The 19,482-nt window shown below is 39.9% G+C and overlaps 1 protein-coding gene across 1 annotated transcript; it reads left to right on the forward strand.

The window, feature by feature from the left end:
• The first annotated feature begins 86 nt into the window (after nt 1-86).
• On the forward strand, nt 87-16,869 carry GNG3 (G protein subunit gamma 3). Its single transcript, XM_072421592.1, has 4 exons — nt 87-266; nt 365-3,818; nt 8,212-8,318; nt 16,472-16,869. Exons 3-4 carry the CDS (start codon nt 8,220-8,222, stop codon nt 16,598-16,600), a joined length of 228 nt encoding a protein of 75 aa, XP_072277693.1. The 5' UTR covers nt 87-266; nt 365-3,818; nt 8,212-8,219; the 3' UTR covers nt 16,601-16,869.
• Nucleotides 16,870-19,482: the final 2,613 nt, after the last annotated feature.

Here is a 19,482-nt window from a genome sequence, read left to right on the forward strand (position 1 = left end):
TAGAATAGGGCGGAAGTGCTGCACACTATGGGCAGAAAGTGGCATTGTCCTGAGTAGGGAAGGGCAGGGTTAGCAATGTGTTTCTGCTCCTCTCTAGACATAAGATGAGTGAGGTTTGGTCAGAAGGTCACAGATGCAATTAGACGCAGAATCGTGCTTGAATAGCTTTAAATTTTTAATGACTTACTAAAGTCCTCTGGGGTTCTCAGCCTGTATTATCTGTTATGGCAGATTTTGTCTTTACTGCAGTGAGAGTGACTGGCCAGGTACCATTATTATAGGCTGTGAATATTGGTTTATTATTGGATGGGTTTTTTTCTCTTAAAATAAACAAAAAAAATTATAGTTACCTTTACTTTCACAGAGCCCTCAATCCCCCCAGAGATGTGCTCCTTTGGGTCCCATGCTGTTCTGCAATTCACCATCGTCGCAGCATGGAGGAAGCGCCAGACGCCGCCATCTTCATCCTTCTGGCTACGTCACCATATCCTGCACTGCACAGGCGTGAGATTAGGTGATGTAGCCTGCTGTAAATGGGAAAAAAGAAGTGACAATCTTACTGCGCATGCATGTGATCTGCATTTTTTTGCTATTGCAGGATACGCTTCAATTCTGTTTTTAACACTGGGGTGGTAAAGACAGAAGGAGAGGGGCTTCACTTCTTTTTTTTTTTTTTTTATATCTTTTACCCAATATCTACCCTTTCATGTAAAGTGAACATTTTGATTTTGACTTTAAATACCTGGGTCACATTTTGACTTTAATTAACTGGGTCAAATGAATGTATAGCTCGAGCATCCAGCTAGCAAAGCTTAAAATGGAATTAAATTGGCGATAGTCACCTGTCAACATTCCCTCGCAGAGTTCTTCATCTTCTTCTTTCTTCTCTTCCTGTCTACAATCTTCAGCCATCTTGAATGGCCAGGTTGGGATGAGATAACTCCTGTGCAGATACAAGGGAATCCATTATTTTCCGGCACGCTCAGGAGCAGCCAGTATTGCCAGATATCCTGGCAACCAAAGCTGACACTGCACATGCGCAGCTCAGCTCAGCCAGAATATCGGGGCAAGCTGGCAGGTAAGAGAAACTTTAGTTCTTTGTTGAAGGGGACATTGAAGAGAACATAGAGGCTGCCATAACTGTCTGCTCCTGAATATGTCCTGCTGGCTCTTCTTTAAATCCTCCTTTAACACCTTGAGTCACTGACCTTAATCCTTTACATAAGCCATTCTGAACCAGGTTTTTCCCAAAAGTTGCCAGAGGTTTCTTGAGCTGTGGCATATTGCCCAGCCATTTGATTGTTCCTGCATATGTCTGGGGTCAACACCACTTGGCAGAGCACGCTTCAGGAATCCAGGGACCTTTTTAGCTATGAAAGTTGCATTCTGGACTAATGTATGAGGGACATTCTATGATATTGGGGGATAACAATAATTTCTGATCTCTCAATAAATATTATGGTCTTTGGTCTTTTTAAATATAACAGACTGGGTTCATAACAGACAGTTCACCATACTGTCATTGGATTGTCTTATTAGTCCCACCTCTGTGGTTGGCAAAGAAAAAGCCATGTAAGCCTAGCAGAGAGAGCTCTCACTGATACCATCTTGTTGCTAAGGACAACGGCACTGACACATTGATCACTGCTGGGAGCCCAGTGTCTCTGACTAATAACCTGGACTTTACACAGCAACCTGAACCAAGGCAAACCAACTCCACCTAAGTATTATTTCACTAGTAATGGCCATGCTCAAAAATCTTTAAAATTCAGACACTACTAACAGATCAAAAATACACATGTATGGGCCGGTGTTACTTTCCCGAAATGCGTGCTCTTACTGACCTCTAGGGAAAATATATCTATAGTCTGTAAATTTCTGCTAATTCTCAAGCAAAGCTCACTGTTTCATAAAGCAATTTGTACAATACATGTTAGTGTTGCTGCAGATCTCTATCAATCTGGAGCTTTGGAGAACACTGTAGCTTTTGAGGCTAACAATTTTCAAGCTGCCAAGGGTTTTTTTCTATAGATATAGATAGAATATAGAGTGGGGAAATTGTTACAATACCCCAGTGTTATTTCAATATTAGACAGCTGTCACCAGTAGGTTGTTCTCAATTGAACGACTAAAGCTGCGTACACACTTCCAATAATTATTGTTGGAGACGAACGACTGATCGGCCAAAAATCGTTTACAAAAAAGGTGACCAACGACTCCATCACGGCGGATCTGATTGGCCAACGATTGTTCACTATTGTGTCTACAGTCGTTCAGTGATTGTGCATGATTCTGCAATACACTTTCTCTTTTACATGTCACTTCCTGCATCGTTCAAACGATTGTATCTAGCATGTGTACACTATTAGTGGATTATATTTGAACGATCGTATTGTTACAGCATGTACAGAATTGTGCAAAATACGATCGTTCGAATATAATCGGTCATAATCGTTCGTTTTCTAACAATAATTATTGGAAGTGTGTACCTAGCTTAAATCTCACCTCTGACATTTGCAGAAGCTCTCAAATTTCACATTTTTCTCAATAACAATATTCATTAGGAGTTAAAGAGGGGTGAATCTCCCCAGTGCTTTACAACAACTCATTGCAGCACTGGTACAATGCATGGCAAGTGCATTCATTACAACACTCTGCATCTGACTCTAAATAAACAATTGGAAGCGTTTTGTTCATTTATATATAGGTGCAGAATTACCCTGAAATTCAGAGCTGCCCAATATGTATGTTTAGTGATTTATCAAAAAGCCCTCCTATTTTTTATCTTTGATTATAGAATAATTAGCCATATTGGTCTGAGAGCAGCTAAAAAGTTTAAAAAACAACAGGGCAGGGCTTATACTACTCAGGTATTTTTCTGTTCTTGTTGGGTCTTTAGGGGGTAAAAAAGATGTAGATTCATATTTTTTATATTTTTAATTTTCCTAGACATGCTGTTTAAATGTTGTTATTTTTAGCCATGTAACTGATGTATTCAGGTATTATTGGATGCTGAAATGGCTGTTTTATGGCACATGGGACATTTTGCTTAGGTGAACAGGTGTATTTTCAGGTTTCTCTGCATGCATTTCCCCTTTGATGTTGCTGTGAGCTGCAATATAAATAACTGCAGCTGCAATCAAATTAGGGTCATTTTAGCAGCCATTTTGATATTAAAAGATTCAAAGTAAAAAAATCCTAAAGGGGCAGAAAAGGAAGACATTTGGATATATTTTAGAATTTGTTGAAAACACACATCTGACACCTCCTAATTCAGCCCATAAAAGTATTTTTAAAATACATTTTAAATAACAGAGCAATTTTAAACGTGTTTTTTTCTGCAACATAGATGCTTTGAATAAAATATGATACACATGGTATATTTTTTATATATATGTTTTAATACAATGAACAATGAACACAATAACACACATAGAACACAATAGACAATATTGGGTGGGTCATTATTTCCCATTACATTATCATTATGTATTCCTTATAACATGATGTGATATTTGCCCTGATTATCTGGGTGCTGGAAGGGGTCTTTATTCATTAGAAATCCATTTGCAGCCTTGCTCTGCCATTATGTACAGTCCTTTCTTTCTTTCTTTCTCCTCCCCCTTTATTTTTCTCTTGTTGCTCCAATAATGCTGGCTGACCATATTCAATCATTCACCCACTTCCCACTATCCTCCTCCTTCCTCCAGACTCTCCTCCCCCATTTCTCTTTGTTGCAGGGTGTGAGTGTTTGGTGTAGCTGCAGTGAAGGAACTGTCCTCAGCATCCTGTATCCCTCCATCACTAAGCACAGAAAGGTGGGTACCAATCACATGAATATTTCTGCTAAAAAAGCACAAAGGGGCTATACAAATGTACAGATGAGTGTATCTACAGAACTGATTTATTCTCCATCACACTCAGTGGGGAAATCCTGCCAGAGTCTGATTACAGACAGCCCCTCCCTGCTTCTACTGTCCATCCAGCTACATCTTTACCATGTTGTCTGGATGAACAGAAAAAGAGGAAAATCACAGGAATGATCTTCACTTCCCCTTATGTCTGGCAATCATTTGGAATATTAGGTTATACTAGCAGAACATCAGGTGAAATGTATTTGTAGTTAGCATGTGTATGTATGAACCTGAAGATTGTTTTTATGTTTACAAAATGTACTGTATGATTGTCCTGGCTTTATTCCATAATTGAGAAAAGGAATATAGGGGAAATGACCTTTGGTATCGGAGGTGTATGATCCATACATAAGGTAACACTGTGTATGAATACATTTTAGTGGTGACAGGATAAAATATGCTGTGTTTAGGCATTGTATGCCATATTCCAGGCATTCTCACATATCAGAAAGAGAAAAAAAAAAACAATTAGAATTGGAATAAACTGACAACACCCTGTCATTTGACCTTTTCTGAGAGTGTGGTAGCTTTAAACAGCAAGAGCATTTATTCTTGCCATGCACATATTTTAAAGGACACTAGGTAAAAATGTCCCTTATAAGCAATGAATAAAATATTTTTTTTTCATGTTATGAAAATAATATGCTGGCCATTGTTTTTAGTAAATAATGTATACATGGTATACACAAGTCATGCAGTTCCTTTACAGCTGAAATTTAATCTGCCTGAATTGTGCTTAACCTGGTTTCTCCTCTCATCAACATGCTAGGTAAATTGTTATTAGAGCATCATCACTGGATCTGTGTGCAGGCAGAATATAGCTGGTGTGAGGAGTAGCTAGGTGATGTTCAAAGCGTCCTGAAAACAGAAACATGTGACACTCAACCTGAATGTACATTAAATTGGGCTTGCAAATAACAGAAAAAAGCAGACAATGACACAGGAGGAGAGGACCCTGCCCCCAAGAGCTTACAATCTAGTAGGTGGGGGAGTTAGCACACAATATGAGAGAAGATATGTAGTGGTGGGATGTAGTGACAGTTTCAAAAGACAGAAGGTAGGCAAGTTTGAAAAAATGGGTTTTGAGTGATCTTTTAAATAAGCAGAAATTAGGAGGGCAGGGCTAGAAAAGTCTTGTAGCCGTGCGTGTGATGGGGTTATGAGTGAGGAAGTCAGTTGTAGGTCATTGGAGGAGCATAGAGAGCGGCTGGGGGAGTATTTTTTACCAGATAAGAAATGTAAGTGGGACAAGAACTGTGGAGGGATTTGAAGGCAAAGCACAGGAGCTTGAATTTAATGCTAAGCTGAAATGGAAGCCAGTGTAGAGAACTGCAAAGAGATGCAGCAGAAGAGGAGCGGTGGGAAGGATGAATGAGTCTGGCTGCAGCGTTCATTATAGATTGGAGAGGAGTAAGTCGGGTTAGTGGAATACTAGAGAGGAGGATGTTACAGTAGTCCAGACGAGAGTTCAATCAAATTAAAGTACTCCAGATAAGTAATAAGTTAGCTCTTTTAGATTTTCTACAGAAGCCTGTATAACATCTAAATTAATAAAAGAAATGGAGGAGCTCAGCTATGAGGAGAGATTAGCTGAACTGAATATATTCTCCCTTGAGAAGAGACGTTTAAGGGGGGATATGATCACTCTGTATAAATATATAAACGCTCCATATAGAGAACTCTCTTCCCCATTATTCACTTTGAGATTATTACAAAGAACAAGAGGGCACTCTTTGTGTCTCGAGGAAAAGAAGTTTAAGCTCTGGATAAGGAAAGGATTCTTCACTGTAAGGTCTGTGAAAATGTGGAATCAGCTCCCTCAGGAAGTAGTTTCAGCAACTACTGTACATTGCTTTAAGAAAAAGCTGGATGTTTTTCTAGAAGCACAGAATATAACTGGGTATTAGGCCTTAAAGTAAAAATAACAGTGACTGTTGATCCAGGGAACATCCGATTGCCTCATGGAATCAGGAAGGAATTTTTTTCTCCTGTTGAAGCAAATTGTACCAGGGTTTTTTTCCTTTTTTTTGCCTTCCTCTGGACCAACTATGTCTTATAGGGTTTTATATCTGGGATATGTTTATTTCCCTAGTGGTTGAACTTGATGGGCTTATGTCTTTTTTCAACCTAACCTACTATGTAACTATGCAAGACCGAAAGTAAGGCTGAAGAATATTTGCCCTATGGAGCTTTTTTTTATTAGTGCATCTAGGTACAATAATCTTTTTTACCAGATGCCTAAAATTACATTGCATCCCAACCAGGGAAATACAAATTAAACATTGAGGCTGCAGTCACACACATTGTCTGCTTGTTCCTATATTTTTTTACATTTCCTTGGGTATGTGTGTTGTCATGTAATTCAACAAGTACTGTCATTTTTATCAAAAGCCCCCAAAACTGCATGTACATTAGTTTACTGGATTTTAAACAATACTTTTAGACAATGATACTTTTAGACATTAATGCACAACATATGACAATACAGTGTGCAAATATGACCTAGGACCATTAAAGACAATGTCAAAACATTGTGTATGTGTAAAAAAAACAACACAGCACACAACCATAGCTGGAACATTTTCCAAAGCACCTAATTGCTAAAGCGGACATACCACCAAAATTTTCATTCTACATAAAGTGATAGATAAACAATATATATAAGTAAAAAATTATCTTCTATTCTTTTTTTCTTTAAACCTTTTTTTTTTTAAAAGGGGGGGGGGGGGGGGGCACCGTCCCTTTTGTCATTATGGTCACAGTGGTAAAGACTTAATGGGAGCGCAGAGCCTCTTGGGATACTTATGTCACATATCCCAGAAGGCTTCTGGCTGCAGTGCTTTTTCCTGCAATGGTTAAAAAAATGCATGCGCAGTGAGATCGGCACTCTTTTTTTCCATTTACATCAGGCTACATCACCCGATCTGGCGCCAGTGCAGTGCGAGATCAGGTGGCGTAGCCTGAAAAAAGAAGGACGTAGATGGTGGCTCCCGGCGCTTCCTCCGTCCTGGTATTGCAGGATGGCTCGGGACCCAAAGCTCCGGAGGGATCGGGGGCTCTGCGGAAGAAAAGTTATGATTTTTTTCTTTGTTTTTATAGTTCTGCTTTAAATGTGGTACTAAACACAAGTGTCTGATTTCATCCACACTAGTATTAGCTGAAATGCATTAAAATTAAAATTAGTACAGTGAAATGTAAAAGTTACTTGCGTCAGCATTTCTGTGTGAATGGATAAAGAATAGACTCCCACAGGAAGTAGTTATAATCAGCTCAATAAAAAGCAGAATGAATTACTAAGTGAACAGAATAAAGCTGCAAACTACATTTTATAAGTGGGAACATTAGAGACTGTTTATCCAGGGAATAGCTAGTTGCTTTATGGAATAGGGATGACTGATTTCTCCTCTGTTGAAGCATATTGGACCATGCTTGTAAATATTTTTTTTTTGCCTTCAACTGTGCATAGGTTTCTGACTAAAATATGAAGATTTTCATATATATATTTCCTTTTGGTTAAACTTAATAGACCTGCACCCAACTGCGTAACTATTTAACGTGTGTTCATGGAGGCCCTGTACAACTGTAACAATTATAGGTTGCTGCAACAATGCTGTAGTCCATATTTGAGAGGTACACTTTAAAGCTCCACGGAAGGATTTTTGTCTAGTTTGTGCTGATCTGAAAGATATGTGATCATCCATTTCTAAGATCTAAGTAAAATTTGGCCATACAAACTCACACAATCTTACCTGCAGATTATGCCAAACCTGATAAACACTGGCTTATGCATAGATATGATTGCCAACCATCAGAAATGCTGTACAGCTGTTTATCACTGGAAAGGAGATGGAGGTGAATAGAAAATTGGTCTTGCAATGACACAATTACAATGTGATCAAACCCTGTTGTCTGAAAATCTATGTTTCTGATCATTGAAGCTGTAAACCAGTTCCCACACCTAGGTATTTGTATGTTAAAGGGACTACTACTAAGAACAAGATCCTATTACCTTTACTACCTTGTTTTTTCCTTGTTCATGAGATGTAGATACAAAGTAGGTTATTACATCAGGGTTTAATACATGACAGAAGATATCAATATTGTACATGTTAAAATCAGGAGTGCTTGTTGTTGTTTTGTTACGTTATTTTCATAGATAAAATTTGATAAATATGATGTTTAAAAAATCAAAGAAATTGTGTTGACTTTATTCTATTAGTATGTATGTTACTACTGTATAAGGTCAGAGGGACATTTGTGAGAATTCAGAACTCATAAAAGTCATTTTTTTTCTTAGGCAGCATAATGAAAGGGGACACCCCTGTGAACAGCACATTAAGCGTTGGACAAGCCAGGAAGCTTGTGGAGCAGCTAAAAATTGAAGCCTCAATGTGCCGCATTAAAGTATGTATACCATGTACGGTATTTTGTATATAATCCAATGTTCAACAAACTAATTAGTTTATGTTGTTATGTTGTCATAGTAATTTCTACTGCCCTTGATCAGCAAACATAAAATAGCTAGCAGGTTGTTTGATATTAGACTTTCATTAGCAGCCTGCCTGGTTATTGTCTCCTGACCACATGATAGAAAAGTTGTAGCGATCACCAGTGCTTTTTTTGTAAAAAAAAAAAAAAGGTGCCGATACTCACATCTTGTTAAAGCGTACCTAAACTCAGAATTTTCAATTTACATAAAAGGGTAGACAACCCTTTAACGTAAAGTAAAAACTCCAGTTTTTTTTGTTTGTTTTGTTTGCACGTGCAACACCCTTTTTTTTTTTTTTTTTTAAAAAAAAGGGTGCCGCACTGCGACCTAATTCTCGATCGCCCAGGCAATCGAGAATGAATGGAAGCAGAAAGCCTCCCAGGATACCTATGTCACACATCCTGGGAGGCTCTTGTGTGCTCCTTCTGCACATGCACAGGAGCATTTTCGTGAAAAGTAAATAAAATTGCCAATCTCACGCATGTGCATCGAAATCGGCATGTTTTTTTCCAACCTACGTCACCCAATCTCGTGCCTGGGTCAGGTGACATAGGAAAAAGAAGAGAAGGCGAAGATGGCGGCGCCCGGAGCACTGGCCCAAAGACGGATGCTGGGACAACGCAGGATCCGATGGAAGAGACCTCCGAATGGATTGGACTGCCCTGCGGGATTGAAGGTAAGTGTATTTTTTGTGTTTTGGGGGATTTTAAGTTTAGTTCCTCTTTAATCCTCCAGAGTCCAGACACTGTCCATCCCCAGGCCCCCTAGGTGTCCAGGGACCTTTACTTTCCAACAGGAGCTGTCCAGGTGTCACAGCTCAGGTAGGTCCATCCCCCCCCCCCCCCCCCCCCCATTGGGCAAGTTCTTTAGTTTTGGAATTTTGGGGAAAGTTGTGCGCCATCAAGGAACCCCTCCAGCTACTCTGCCAGACTTTTCCCCCCAGAGAGCACTCCATACAGAGGTATGTGAGGAAAAGAGAGTAAGGAAAGCTTTTATGAGGGCTTAAGAGTTGTAATTCTCCTTTGGAAAATCCTACTAAAAAAAGGTCCCAGAACGCCGTTCTGTGTGTTCAATCAGGGAAAAAAAGCCCTGGTGATCACAGCAACACTACGGTGTTCCTTTTTCCTCAGTCAGAGAAAAACTCATTTAGGCTTAGTCTACACGGACGTTTTCCCCAGCGTTTAACTTTAAAAGCCCATGTTTGAAATTCCCATGCATTCCAATGGGCTAATCTACACCAAGACATTTCCTTGAGGCACACTTAAACACACTCCTATTGAATTCAATAGAGGCTTTTACAAGCGTTTTAATGAAAGTTTGAATTGAAAACAATGGGGGCTTTTATAGGTGTTTTTAGCAGGACTTTGGAATCTGAAAGCCCCCTTTAATAACGAGACTCCCAGATCTCCAATACCCCACCCTGGGAAATACAGGGGTACATAAAACCTCTTACTCATTCCCTGAAGGGGTTAAAAATGTATAAAAAATAGGACAAGGCTTTAATGGTAAAGTATTTTATTAAATGTGTGTTTTGTGTAACTAAACTTTTTTTTTGACAGGTTATCCCACAATGACAGTATGATTCCCACAGCTGCATTCATAAGCACAGCCGTGGGACTCCTTCTGACAGTGAGGGATCCCTGGGCACTAGGGGTTAAATGAGGACAAGGCTCCCCATTCACCTCTTGTGCTTAGTGACTGGCTGAGAAAGGGGAAACCCTGATGACAGCTCAAGCGTCATCAGGATTTCCCTTTACTAAGCCAATCAGGGAGCGGAGCAATCAGCAGAGCTCTGCTATGCTGACAGCTCTGCTTTCCTAATTGCTCCCACACCTTTAGAGGATGTATCCAAGAACACATACTACAGTTCTGCTAGGGCTGCAGGAGTAATCAGGGGAGCAGAGCTGTCAGCATAGCAGAGCTCCGCTCCCTGATTGGCTGAGGAAAGAGAAATCCTGATGGTGCTTGAGCTGTCATCAGGGATTCCCTTTTCTCAGCCAATCACAAAGCACTAGATGTGAATGGGGAGCCTTGTCCTTATTTAACCCTTAGTCCCTTATTTAACCCCCTAAGTCCTACGGCTGTGCTCATGTCATGAATGCAGCCATAGGAATCATCCTGTCATTGTGGGATAACCTTTAAAAAAAAAAAAGCTTAGTTACACAAAACACAAATTCAATAAAATATTTGAACATTAAAGCCTCGTCCTATTTTTAAATATATTTTTAACACCTTAAGGGAATGAGGAGGGGTTTTTTGTACCCCTGTACTCATTCCCTGAAACACTTATATAAAATTGCGGTAAATTGCGTCATAGGCGTTTATAGCATTTATAACTTATTATTAAGTTTTTTTTCCGTTAAATGCATATAAACGAGGTAGGAACGTTTACATGCATTTTTAAAACCGTCCGTGTAGACCCAGCCTTATTGACAAAGGAGGACTGTATGTTGACAGCTGTTTTCATTTATTAATATAATACCATGTGTATATGAATAAGAAGAAAATAATTTAGTGCCACATTACCCGTTATATATACTGCCACTGTATATAGTGCTGTTTATATATACACACATATTTTTAGTAGAAATAAATAACTAGACATAAATAAAACAACTCAGGTGCAGTTGAACTGCAGACTTTCAGCTTTAATTCAGTGGCTTGAACAAAAAGATTGCACAAAAATGTGAAGAACTAAATCCTTTTTTTTTAACACATACACTTCATTTCAGGGGCTTAAAGGTATTTTGACAAATTAAAAAGCTGAAAATAAAATGACAGGCAATGACAGCCTGTAGTCTTGAACTCATGGACATCACAAGATGCTGGGTTTCCTCCTTTTTAATGCTCTGCCAGGCCTTTACTGCAGCGGCTTTCAGTTGCTGTTGTTTGTGGGCCTTTCTGTCCAAAGGTTAGTCTTCAACATGTGCAATTCATGCTCAACTGGGTTCAGATCAGGTGACTGACTTGGCTATTCAAGAATATTACACTTCTGGGTTGCTTTGGCTGTATGTTTTGGGTCATTGTCCATCTGTAATATGAAATGCCTCCCAATCAATTTGACTGCATTTAGCTAGACTTGAGCAGACAGTATATCTCTGATCACCTCGGGATTCATTTGGCTGCTTCTATCCTGTGTCACATCATTGATAAACACTAGTGTCCCAGTGCCACTGGCAGCCATGCACGCGCAAGCCATCACACTGCCTCCACCTTGTTTACAGATGATGTGGTATGCTTTGGATCATGGACTGTTCCATGCCTTCTCCATACTTTTTTCTTGCCATCATTCTAGTAAAGGTTGATCCTGGTTTCATCTGTCCAAAAAAGGTTTTTCCAGAACTGTGCTGGCTTTTTTAGATGTTTTTTTTTTTTTATAGCAAAGTCCAATCTAGCCTTTCTATTATTGAGGCTTATGAGTGGCTTGCACCTTGCAGTGCACCCTCTGTATTTACTTTCATGCAGTCTTTATGGTAGACTTGGATATCGATACCCCTACTTCCTGGAGAGTGTTGTTCACTTGGTTGGCTGTCTCGAGAGAGGTAAATAAGGGTAGTGCGCAGTGTTATGACTTATTTTGACCTATACAAGTTCTAGTACAAAATATTTTGTGTCCAAACAGAACATATACCAAGTTGGACTTATTCTAAAGCAGACTTATACTGAGGTACCACTGTGGTACTTTGTATTGGTTTCAATACAGTTTTTGTATTGAATCCAACACAAAATAATTTAAAATTTCCACCATGCATGCACCAACATCACCAGAAAGTCCATACAAGATGTCTATATTCTACATGCTGACCTGGATGTATTGTTTGATTGGGCAGCCAAGTGGCAAATGACATTTAATAAAGATAAATGTAAAGTTATGCACTTGGGGGCTAACAACATGCATGCTTCATACTGTCTAGGGGGAACATATTTAGGGGAGTCAGAAATGGAAAAGGATCTGGGGGTTCTGGTTGATCATAGACTTAACAGCATGCAAAGCCAAGCTACAATATCAAAAGCTAGCAAAATACTTTCTTGTAATAAAAGAGGAATAGACTGCAGAGTGCAGAGATGGGCAACTAAACTAATAAAAGGAATGGAGAAAGAAGCTCAGCAATGAGGAGACTAGCTGAACTAAATCTATTCTCCCTTGAGAAGAGACGTTTAAGGGGGGATATGATCACCCTGTATAAATATATAAATGGTCCATATAGAGAACTCTCTTCCCCATTATATACTTTGAGATCATTACAAAAAACAAGAGAGTACTCTTTTCGTCTGGAGGAAAAGAAGTTAAGCTCCGGAAGGGAGGGATTCTTCACTGTAGGGTCTGTGAAAATGTGGAAAAGGCTCCCTCAGGAAGTTGTTTTAGCAACTACTATAGATTGCTTTAAAAAAAAGCTGGATGCCTTTCTAGAAGCACAGAAAGTAAAGATAACAGTGACCGTTGATCCAGGGAACATCCGATTGCCTCATGGAATCAGGAAAAAAATGTTTTCTTTTGCGCTGTTTAAGCAAATTGTACCAAATATGTCCATATGGTTTTATATCTGGGATATGTTTATTTTCCCTTGTGGTTGAACTTGATGTCTTTTTTCAACCTGACATACTATGTAACTATGTAAGTATATAAAGAGACTATTTACTCAACCTGGATAAAACAGAACTCATCATCTTCCCCCATTTTTAATTTTTAAATCTCTCCAACATATTCCTTGTTATTTGGCCCTCCCCTCATGCACTTTGTCTTGGCGTCACCTTTGATTCTGCCCTCTCATTTACCCCCCATAATCAGAACATTTCCAGATCCTGTCACTTTCACCTACGCAACATCTCCAAAATCTGCCCCTACCTGTCCCCAGAGATTACCAAACTCTTTGTACACGCTCCTATCATCTCTCATCTGGACTACTGTACCATTCTCCGCTCTGCCATTCCACTAACCCGACTCTCTCCTCCACAATCTATTATGAATGCTGCAGCCAGACTCATCCATCCTTCCCACCGCTCCTCCTCTGCTGCATCGCTTTGCATTTTTCTTCACTGGCTTCCATTTCACCTTAGAATCAAATTCAAGCTCCTGTGCTTTGCCTTCAAATCCCTACACAGTTATTGTCCCACTTACATTTCTGACCTGGTAAAAAAAAAAATACTCCCCCCAGCCACTGTCTCCGCTCCTCAGATGACCTACTAATGACTTCCTCACTCATAACCTCATCACACGCACAGCTCCAGGACTTTTCTAGAGCTGCCCCGACTCTCTGGAATGGTGTTCTTCTTTCTTTTCGGCATGCTCCTACTTTCTGCTCATTTAAAAGATCACTCAAAACCCATTTTTTCAAACTTGCCTACACATCTTCTGTATTTTGAAACCGTCACTACTTACCAACACTACCTATCTCCCCTCCTATTATGTGTTAATTTCCCCACCTCCTAGATTGTAAGCTCTTGGGGGCAGGGTCCTCTCCTCCTGTCACTGTCTGTATTCGTCTGTCATTTGCAACTCCTATTTAATGTACAGCTCTGCGTAATATGTTGGCGCTATATACGAGGGAGTGCTGAGAAGTTCCTGGCTTTGCGCAGAAAGAAGAGAGCCAGAGTTATGAAATACCACATATTCAACATATTCCCCCCAGAGACTGATGCACTTGGTTCAGCGTAGTTGCAGCTTTTCTAGACCGTTCAAACAAGTCTTTTGGTTTGGCCGCAAACCAGCTCTCAGCAGCATCTTTTATGTTAGAAATGTCCTTAAAACATTGCCCCTTCAGGTGTTTCTTCAAATTCATGAACAGATAATATTTAGAAGGGGCAAGGTCAGGTGAGTAGGGGGGGATGGTGGACCAATTGGAAACCCAGGGTGTTCAATTTAGCAGCCACAACGTTGGACGTGTGCGCAGGTGCATTGTTCTGCAAAAAAAGGATGCCTTTGGTAAACTTTCCACGGCATTTCATCTTATTTGCCTCCTTCAGCTGGTCCAGGAGGTTAGCATAATACTGTTCGGTGATACTAGAGCCCTGACGTAGGTAGTTCACCAACAGAATACCATCTTTGTCCCAGAAAACAGACACCATGACTTTTTTTGGCCGATTTCTGGGTTTGGAACGTCTTCGGCCGCGGAGACCTGCTGTGCCGCCATTCCTTTGACTGTTCCTTGGTTTCAGGATCATAGATGTGGGGCCAGGTTTCATCCTCAGCCACTAACCTAGCCAAAAAGGCCTCTGCAACTTCAAAATGGGCCAAAATGGGCTTTGGATACTTCAACTCGTTCCGTCTTCTGATCACTGTTCAAACATTTCGGCACCCACTGCGCGGAAAGCATGTCTAGGATAGTGGTGATAACAAACCCAACACGCTCCCGTGAGATGTCAAGTATCTGGGCTACATTTTTTGTGGAGATTCGCCGGTCCTCAATAATCAGCTCATGGACACTCGCAGGTTGCCGGGTCAGTTGAGGTTGGGGGGTGCCAAATGCCCAGTATTGAAATGAGATATCCAGGTTTTGACAGTGCTGTAGGAACGACACTTCTCCCCCAGTGTTTCTGACATCTCAGTGTGAATGTTCTTTGCTGACTTTCCCTGGAGAAACAAAAACTTCATGACGGCCCATAACTCCAACGACGTGAAACTTGCTTGTGCCTCTGCCATCACAGCTTCTCACTAAGAGAAAAAAACAGTTTTATAAATCGCAAAGACCTGATATTTGCAAATACATACTAAGATATTGGGCTGTCATATGCCAAGGGGCAAGGCCAGGAACTTCTCAGCACCCCCTTTTAAATCCTGTTTAATAATATTTTTTGGTTAGGTGGATAAACTGGATATCACACATCTTATTGGAAATAGTAAAATGAAATCTTGTACATTTGCTGGAGCCAGTTTGTAACCTTCAAAGTAGACACGTCTGTTAACAAACTATGTCAGGTAAAAAAGCAAAGCTTTTAAACAAAAATACACCCAACTACACTCACTAGCCATATTCAATAAATATTTTCACATCCTCACCAAATAAATGCTTGCCGATCAAACTTACATAGATAAGCAGACCAAATAGCCCTATTCATCCCTCCATTACCCCCACCCCAATCCCAACCAGCCACAAATTTACATTTAAATTTTTTACCCCCGGCATCCCTCCTTTATTTATCTTCACTTTGCCTGTTGGCAGGGTTTAGATGTGCAGCTTGTTATACCTGGTGACCAAATGCATCAATATTTTGCCAGCCATGATGCCAAGGAAATGCACACTCATGTAATGCCCACGAAGATTTCTTGCTTCACAAAATCTTAAGGAGAGTGTCAGGCTTTTGCCTGTGCCATGGAGGAAGGAGGGGCCTGGGTGACAACAGAAATCCATCATCCCAGAAACAAGACACAGAGGAGGTACTGAAATTATGCGGTTCTATCTGCACACCAAGCAGTGTTTGGGGACTCCACAAATAGGCTGAAATTAAATGCAAATCTGAGGTTCAGCTTTACCCACTAAGGACCCAGCATATTAAACCTCCTCCTTTACCAAAGCAGTATGAAAAATACTTTTCTTTATTTAGTGCACACAACCAGATAATCCAGGTAGTTATATTTAGAAATAGGTGGGAAAAAAGAGTGTCTGACCCACAGTTAATTTTAATAGGCACAATTGCCTAATGGTAAAGTCACTTAACTGATAGCAGAGTGTGGCTTTTCTCCATACAGTGTGTTTCAGTGAGTGGTGGCACAACGGTGTTGCAATTACACATAACCCATTTTAGTGTTTTTTTGTGAGTCTTACCATTATTCAAATCTTTACTCATAAGGCTAGGAAAAAACTGTGAGAATTCTGACATTCAGTCTGTGTAGTCCTATCTTTTCAGGTGGATCTTTTAACTAACTGCATATGTTAGTGATGGGAAATTTAGTGAGCATTAACATTGGTTCTTGTACACAGCACTTTGCAGACTTTCTCTAGCACTTTGCTTACAGGAAAAACATGCATTTTATTACACGCTTGAAAGTCTTATTAATAAACAAACAAGTTTGAAGTATGCCATGTGACATAAAAGGGATCTAAACTTCCATATTGCTCTGTCTCTGCAGGTCTCAAAGGCAGCATCAGATCTCATGACATTCTGCGATGCTCACGCATGTGAAGATCCACTCATCACTCCAGTGCCCACTTCTGAAAATCCATTCAGAGAGAAGAAATTTTTCTGTGCCCTGCTCTGACATATCTGTAAATCACAAAAATTCTCATTACATCTGACATACCCAGTCAGCCCACTCACTCCCGTGTCATTTTCCAAAATATCCTTGCACCTCCCTGATTTTTTTCACTATTGAGTGGTTTTAATGCTTCTCCATCAGCATGGAGAATTTTTGACAATGTCCTCTCAACCCAAGGGACTTTTATTTATGCCGATGGAAGACTGTGGTGATATACAAGCAGTATTTATTTGTAAATTATACAATTGCAATTAATAAATATTGACAAAAGATCCAAATGTAATTATTCTTGACTATGTAAAGGAACTGTTTAAAAAAATCAGAGTTATAGTTAGTTACTGTAAGGTCTCAGTCTGAGACTGAATATCAGCCAATCATTACAGACATAGCCAAGTTACAGCTTTGAGTTCACTCAAGAATAGGTCCATCTGTCATGATGATGCCGTGTCCAGTCCTATTTTACTGCCATGGAATTCTGCAAAAGACCAAAAAAAAATTAATGCTGGTTTATAAACCAAGGTTACATTATCTTAAAACCAGAAACATTTTGTATTAGGCATGTCCTAATGTCAGATACTTTACACTAAACTCAAGACAATCTTAAAAGGTAAAACTTCACCCAATTTTTTTCAAGTTGAGGGCAATTGAAGTAACTAAGAGTAACATACTCACATCTGCCGTTTAGATCCTAAAACCACATAGTTTGGTTTCTTTACAAACTATAAAGTCAGATGTGCAGGTATGATTTGACCACTGTTTGAATCAATAATAGAAGATTCAGGGATGGGGATGATGCATTTGAAACTAAATGCACAATCTGCAAAAGGGATCATCAGCCCTTCAACAATAGAATCGTGACATTGCAATGAGACCTGTGTGGTTAACTTTCACAGTGGGACACTATAGGAGCACTGATGTTTTATGTGCAGCGAGTTACAAATATTATCAGAGCCGACGAAGGTGCATCACAAACATAAAAAGGATTTCTAGGTTTTTTGTATGTACTACATGTATATTTTTATTGTTATGCATCTATAGTCACATACCAGCATTTTGTCCAGCTCTTCTAGGTCATCTTTATCCATTAGTATCCTGCACAGAATAATAAACATAAACACAAATTACTTTTCCTAAAGCATTAAAACCTGAAATTAAAATAGATATAATGGGATTTTTGTCAATAAACAATATTGCCCACATGAAAAAAACTTATTATATATTACATATTACATTAAAAAACTAACTACTTTTTACATAACTAGCAAAATAGCATTGTGACATCTAGTGTCATGAGTGGGACGACTGATATTTTACCTACAACTAAACTAGTTTTACCCTTTCACACAACCCTTATAGCCTGGCTAATATGGAGTTTCAGGAAGCTCTCTTGTTTGTGTCTTGTGTAGTGGGCACAGTGTTATTTATTAAAAGTGACGAGAGGTGGTGCAGCATCTCATCACATTTATGATACTCTGATGAGGTAATGCCTAAATAATGTCCCCTGCGAAGTGTGAACCTGGAAGCAATTGTTCATTTAGAGCTGTCAGATCTCATCTAGAGTAGTCAGGAAACAGCTGATTGAATAGCCTTTAAACAAAAATTTCCTGTTTTGTTTAGGTTTGGATAAAGTAGATAAAGGTCACACCCTCTGTCAAGTTCTCAAAGCTGTCTGTGTCCCTGTTGGAAAGACTCATCCCAAATTATTTATCTTGACAACTTATGTTAACAAGAAGTGAGGCGAAATCCAATATTTTAGGTAGTCCACTAATCACTAGGTAAAGAAAAGTTGTTCAGTGGGGATGCTAATTGTATTTATATATGAGAGATTTGCGCTAATCTCTGTTACGTCGTTAGGATGAGCAGTGAAGAGAAATTAGATTATTGAATTGTGGACAGCAAAAAATCTGATACGAGTTCCCTGTTCCGGACAAAACTAGCCTTTTTCCAAAGTCTTTAAGCTGGTTAGGTAGCAAGTTGATGACCACTTCCTGATCGTTTTCAGGTGGCAGGCAGACCTCACTAATACAGAAAGGAGCACTAATTGTTCTTTCCATACTTACACTGTAATGTGCTCCATAATGACAGTCACAGCAAGTGCTCAGTCTGCCAGCTTGCATCATTAACCCTAGAACACTGAGGACCTCAAGCGGCGGAAAACAGGTACTAAAGGAGTACTACAGCAGGTTCTGACAACCACTGACATTTAGAAATTGCTAGGTCCTGGTTGCCATGCGTGCAAAACATATTGAAAACATTTTCATGCAATGGCAGTGAAATCAATACCAACTTCAACACACCCCATTATACTGTTTTGGTCAGCACAGCACCAAGTGTGGACCCACACACCATTAAAACAATGGGGTAGACACGGGAGTGACTGGTCATCTGTTCCTCTACAAATATCACAGCACATAAAACAAAAAATATATTTGGTTTCATGGCGCCACACACAGAAATCCGTCCACAGCTGCTAGTTTTATCACCTACGGCCCCATTCGCTAAATTCTCCTGTCACCCGCACCTCTCCAGGTTGTCATTGACATTTTTCAGGTTGAAAGATATGGCGCGTGTCACCGCGGTGAGCTTTCGGAGCGCCTCACACAGAGCCCCCTTCTGTCCGCCATGAGCCTGGGAGGCATTCACGAGAAGCCCAGAGCTCCGCCGACTCACACCGGCCTCAGCCATATTCAACTGGAATACGCGCCACGATGCTGATAGGACAGACTGAGTCATGTGATCAGACAGTGCGCCGTCATGTGACTGCGGTGTTTTTTTATGTTTACCTTTGTATTGCTATAGTTCATGTGGAGGGTCCACTGTGCTTTTTTATCCATAATGAATAAAGTACATTTGACTAATAAATGCAATGTAAAACATATATCTGT

The sequence above is a fragment of the Pyxicephalus adspersus genome, chromosome 9 (genome assembly GCF_032062135.1).
Source record: "Pyxicephalus adspersus chromosome 9, UCB_Pads_2.0, whole genome shotgun sequence".
Lineage (NCBI taxonomy): Eukaryota > Metazoa > Chordata > Amphibia > Anura > Pyxicephalidae > Pyxicephalus > Pyxicephalus adspersus.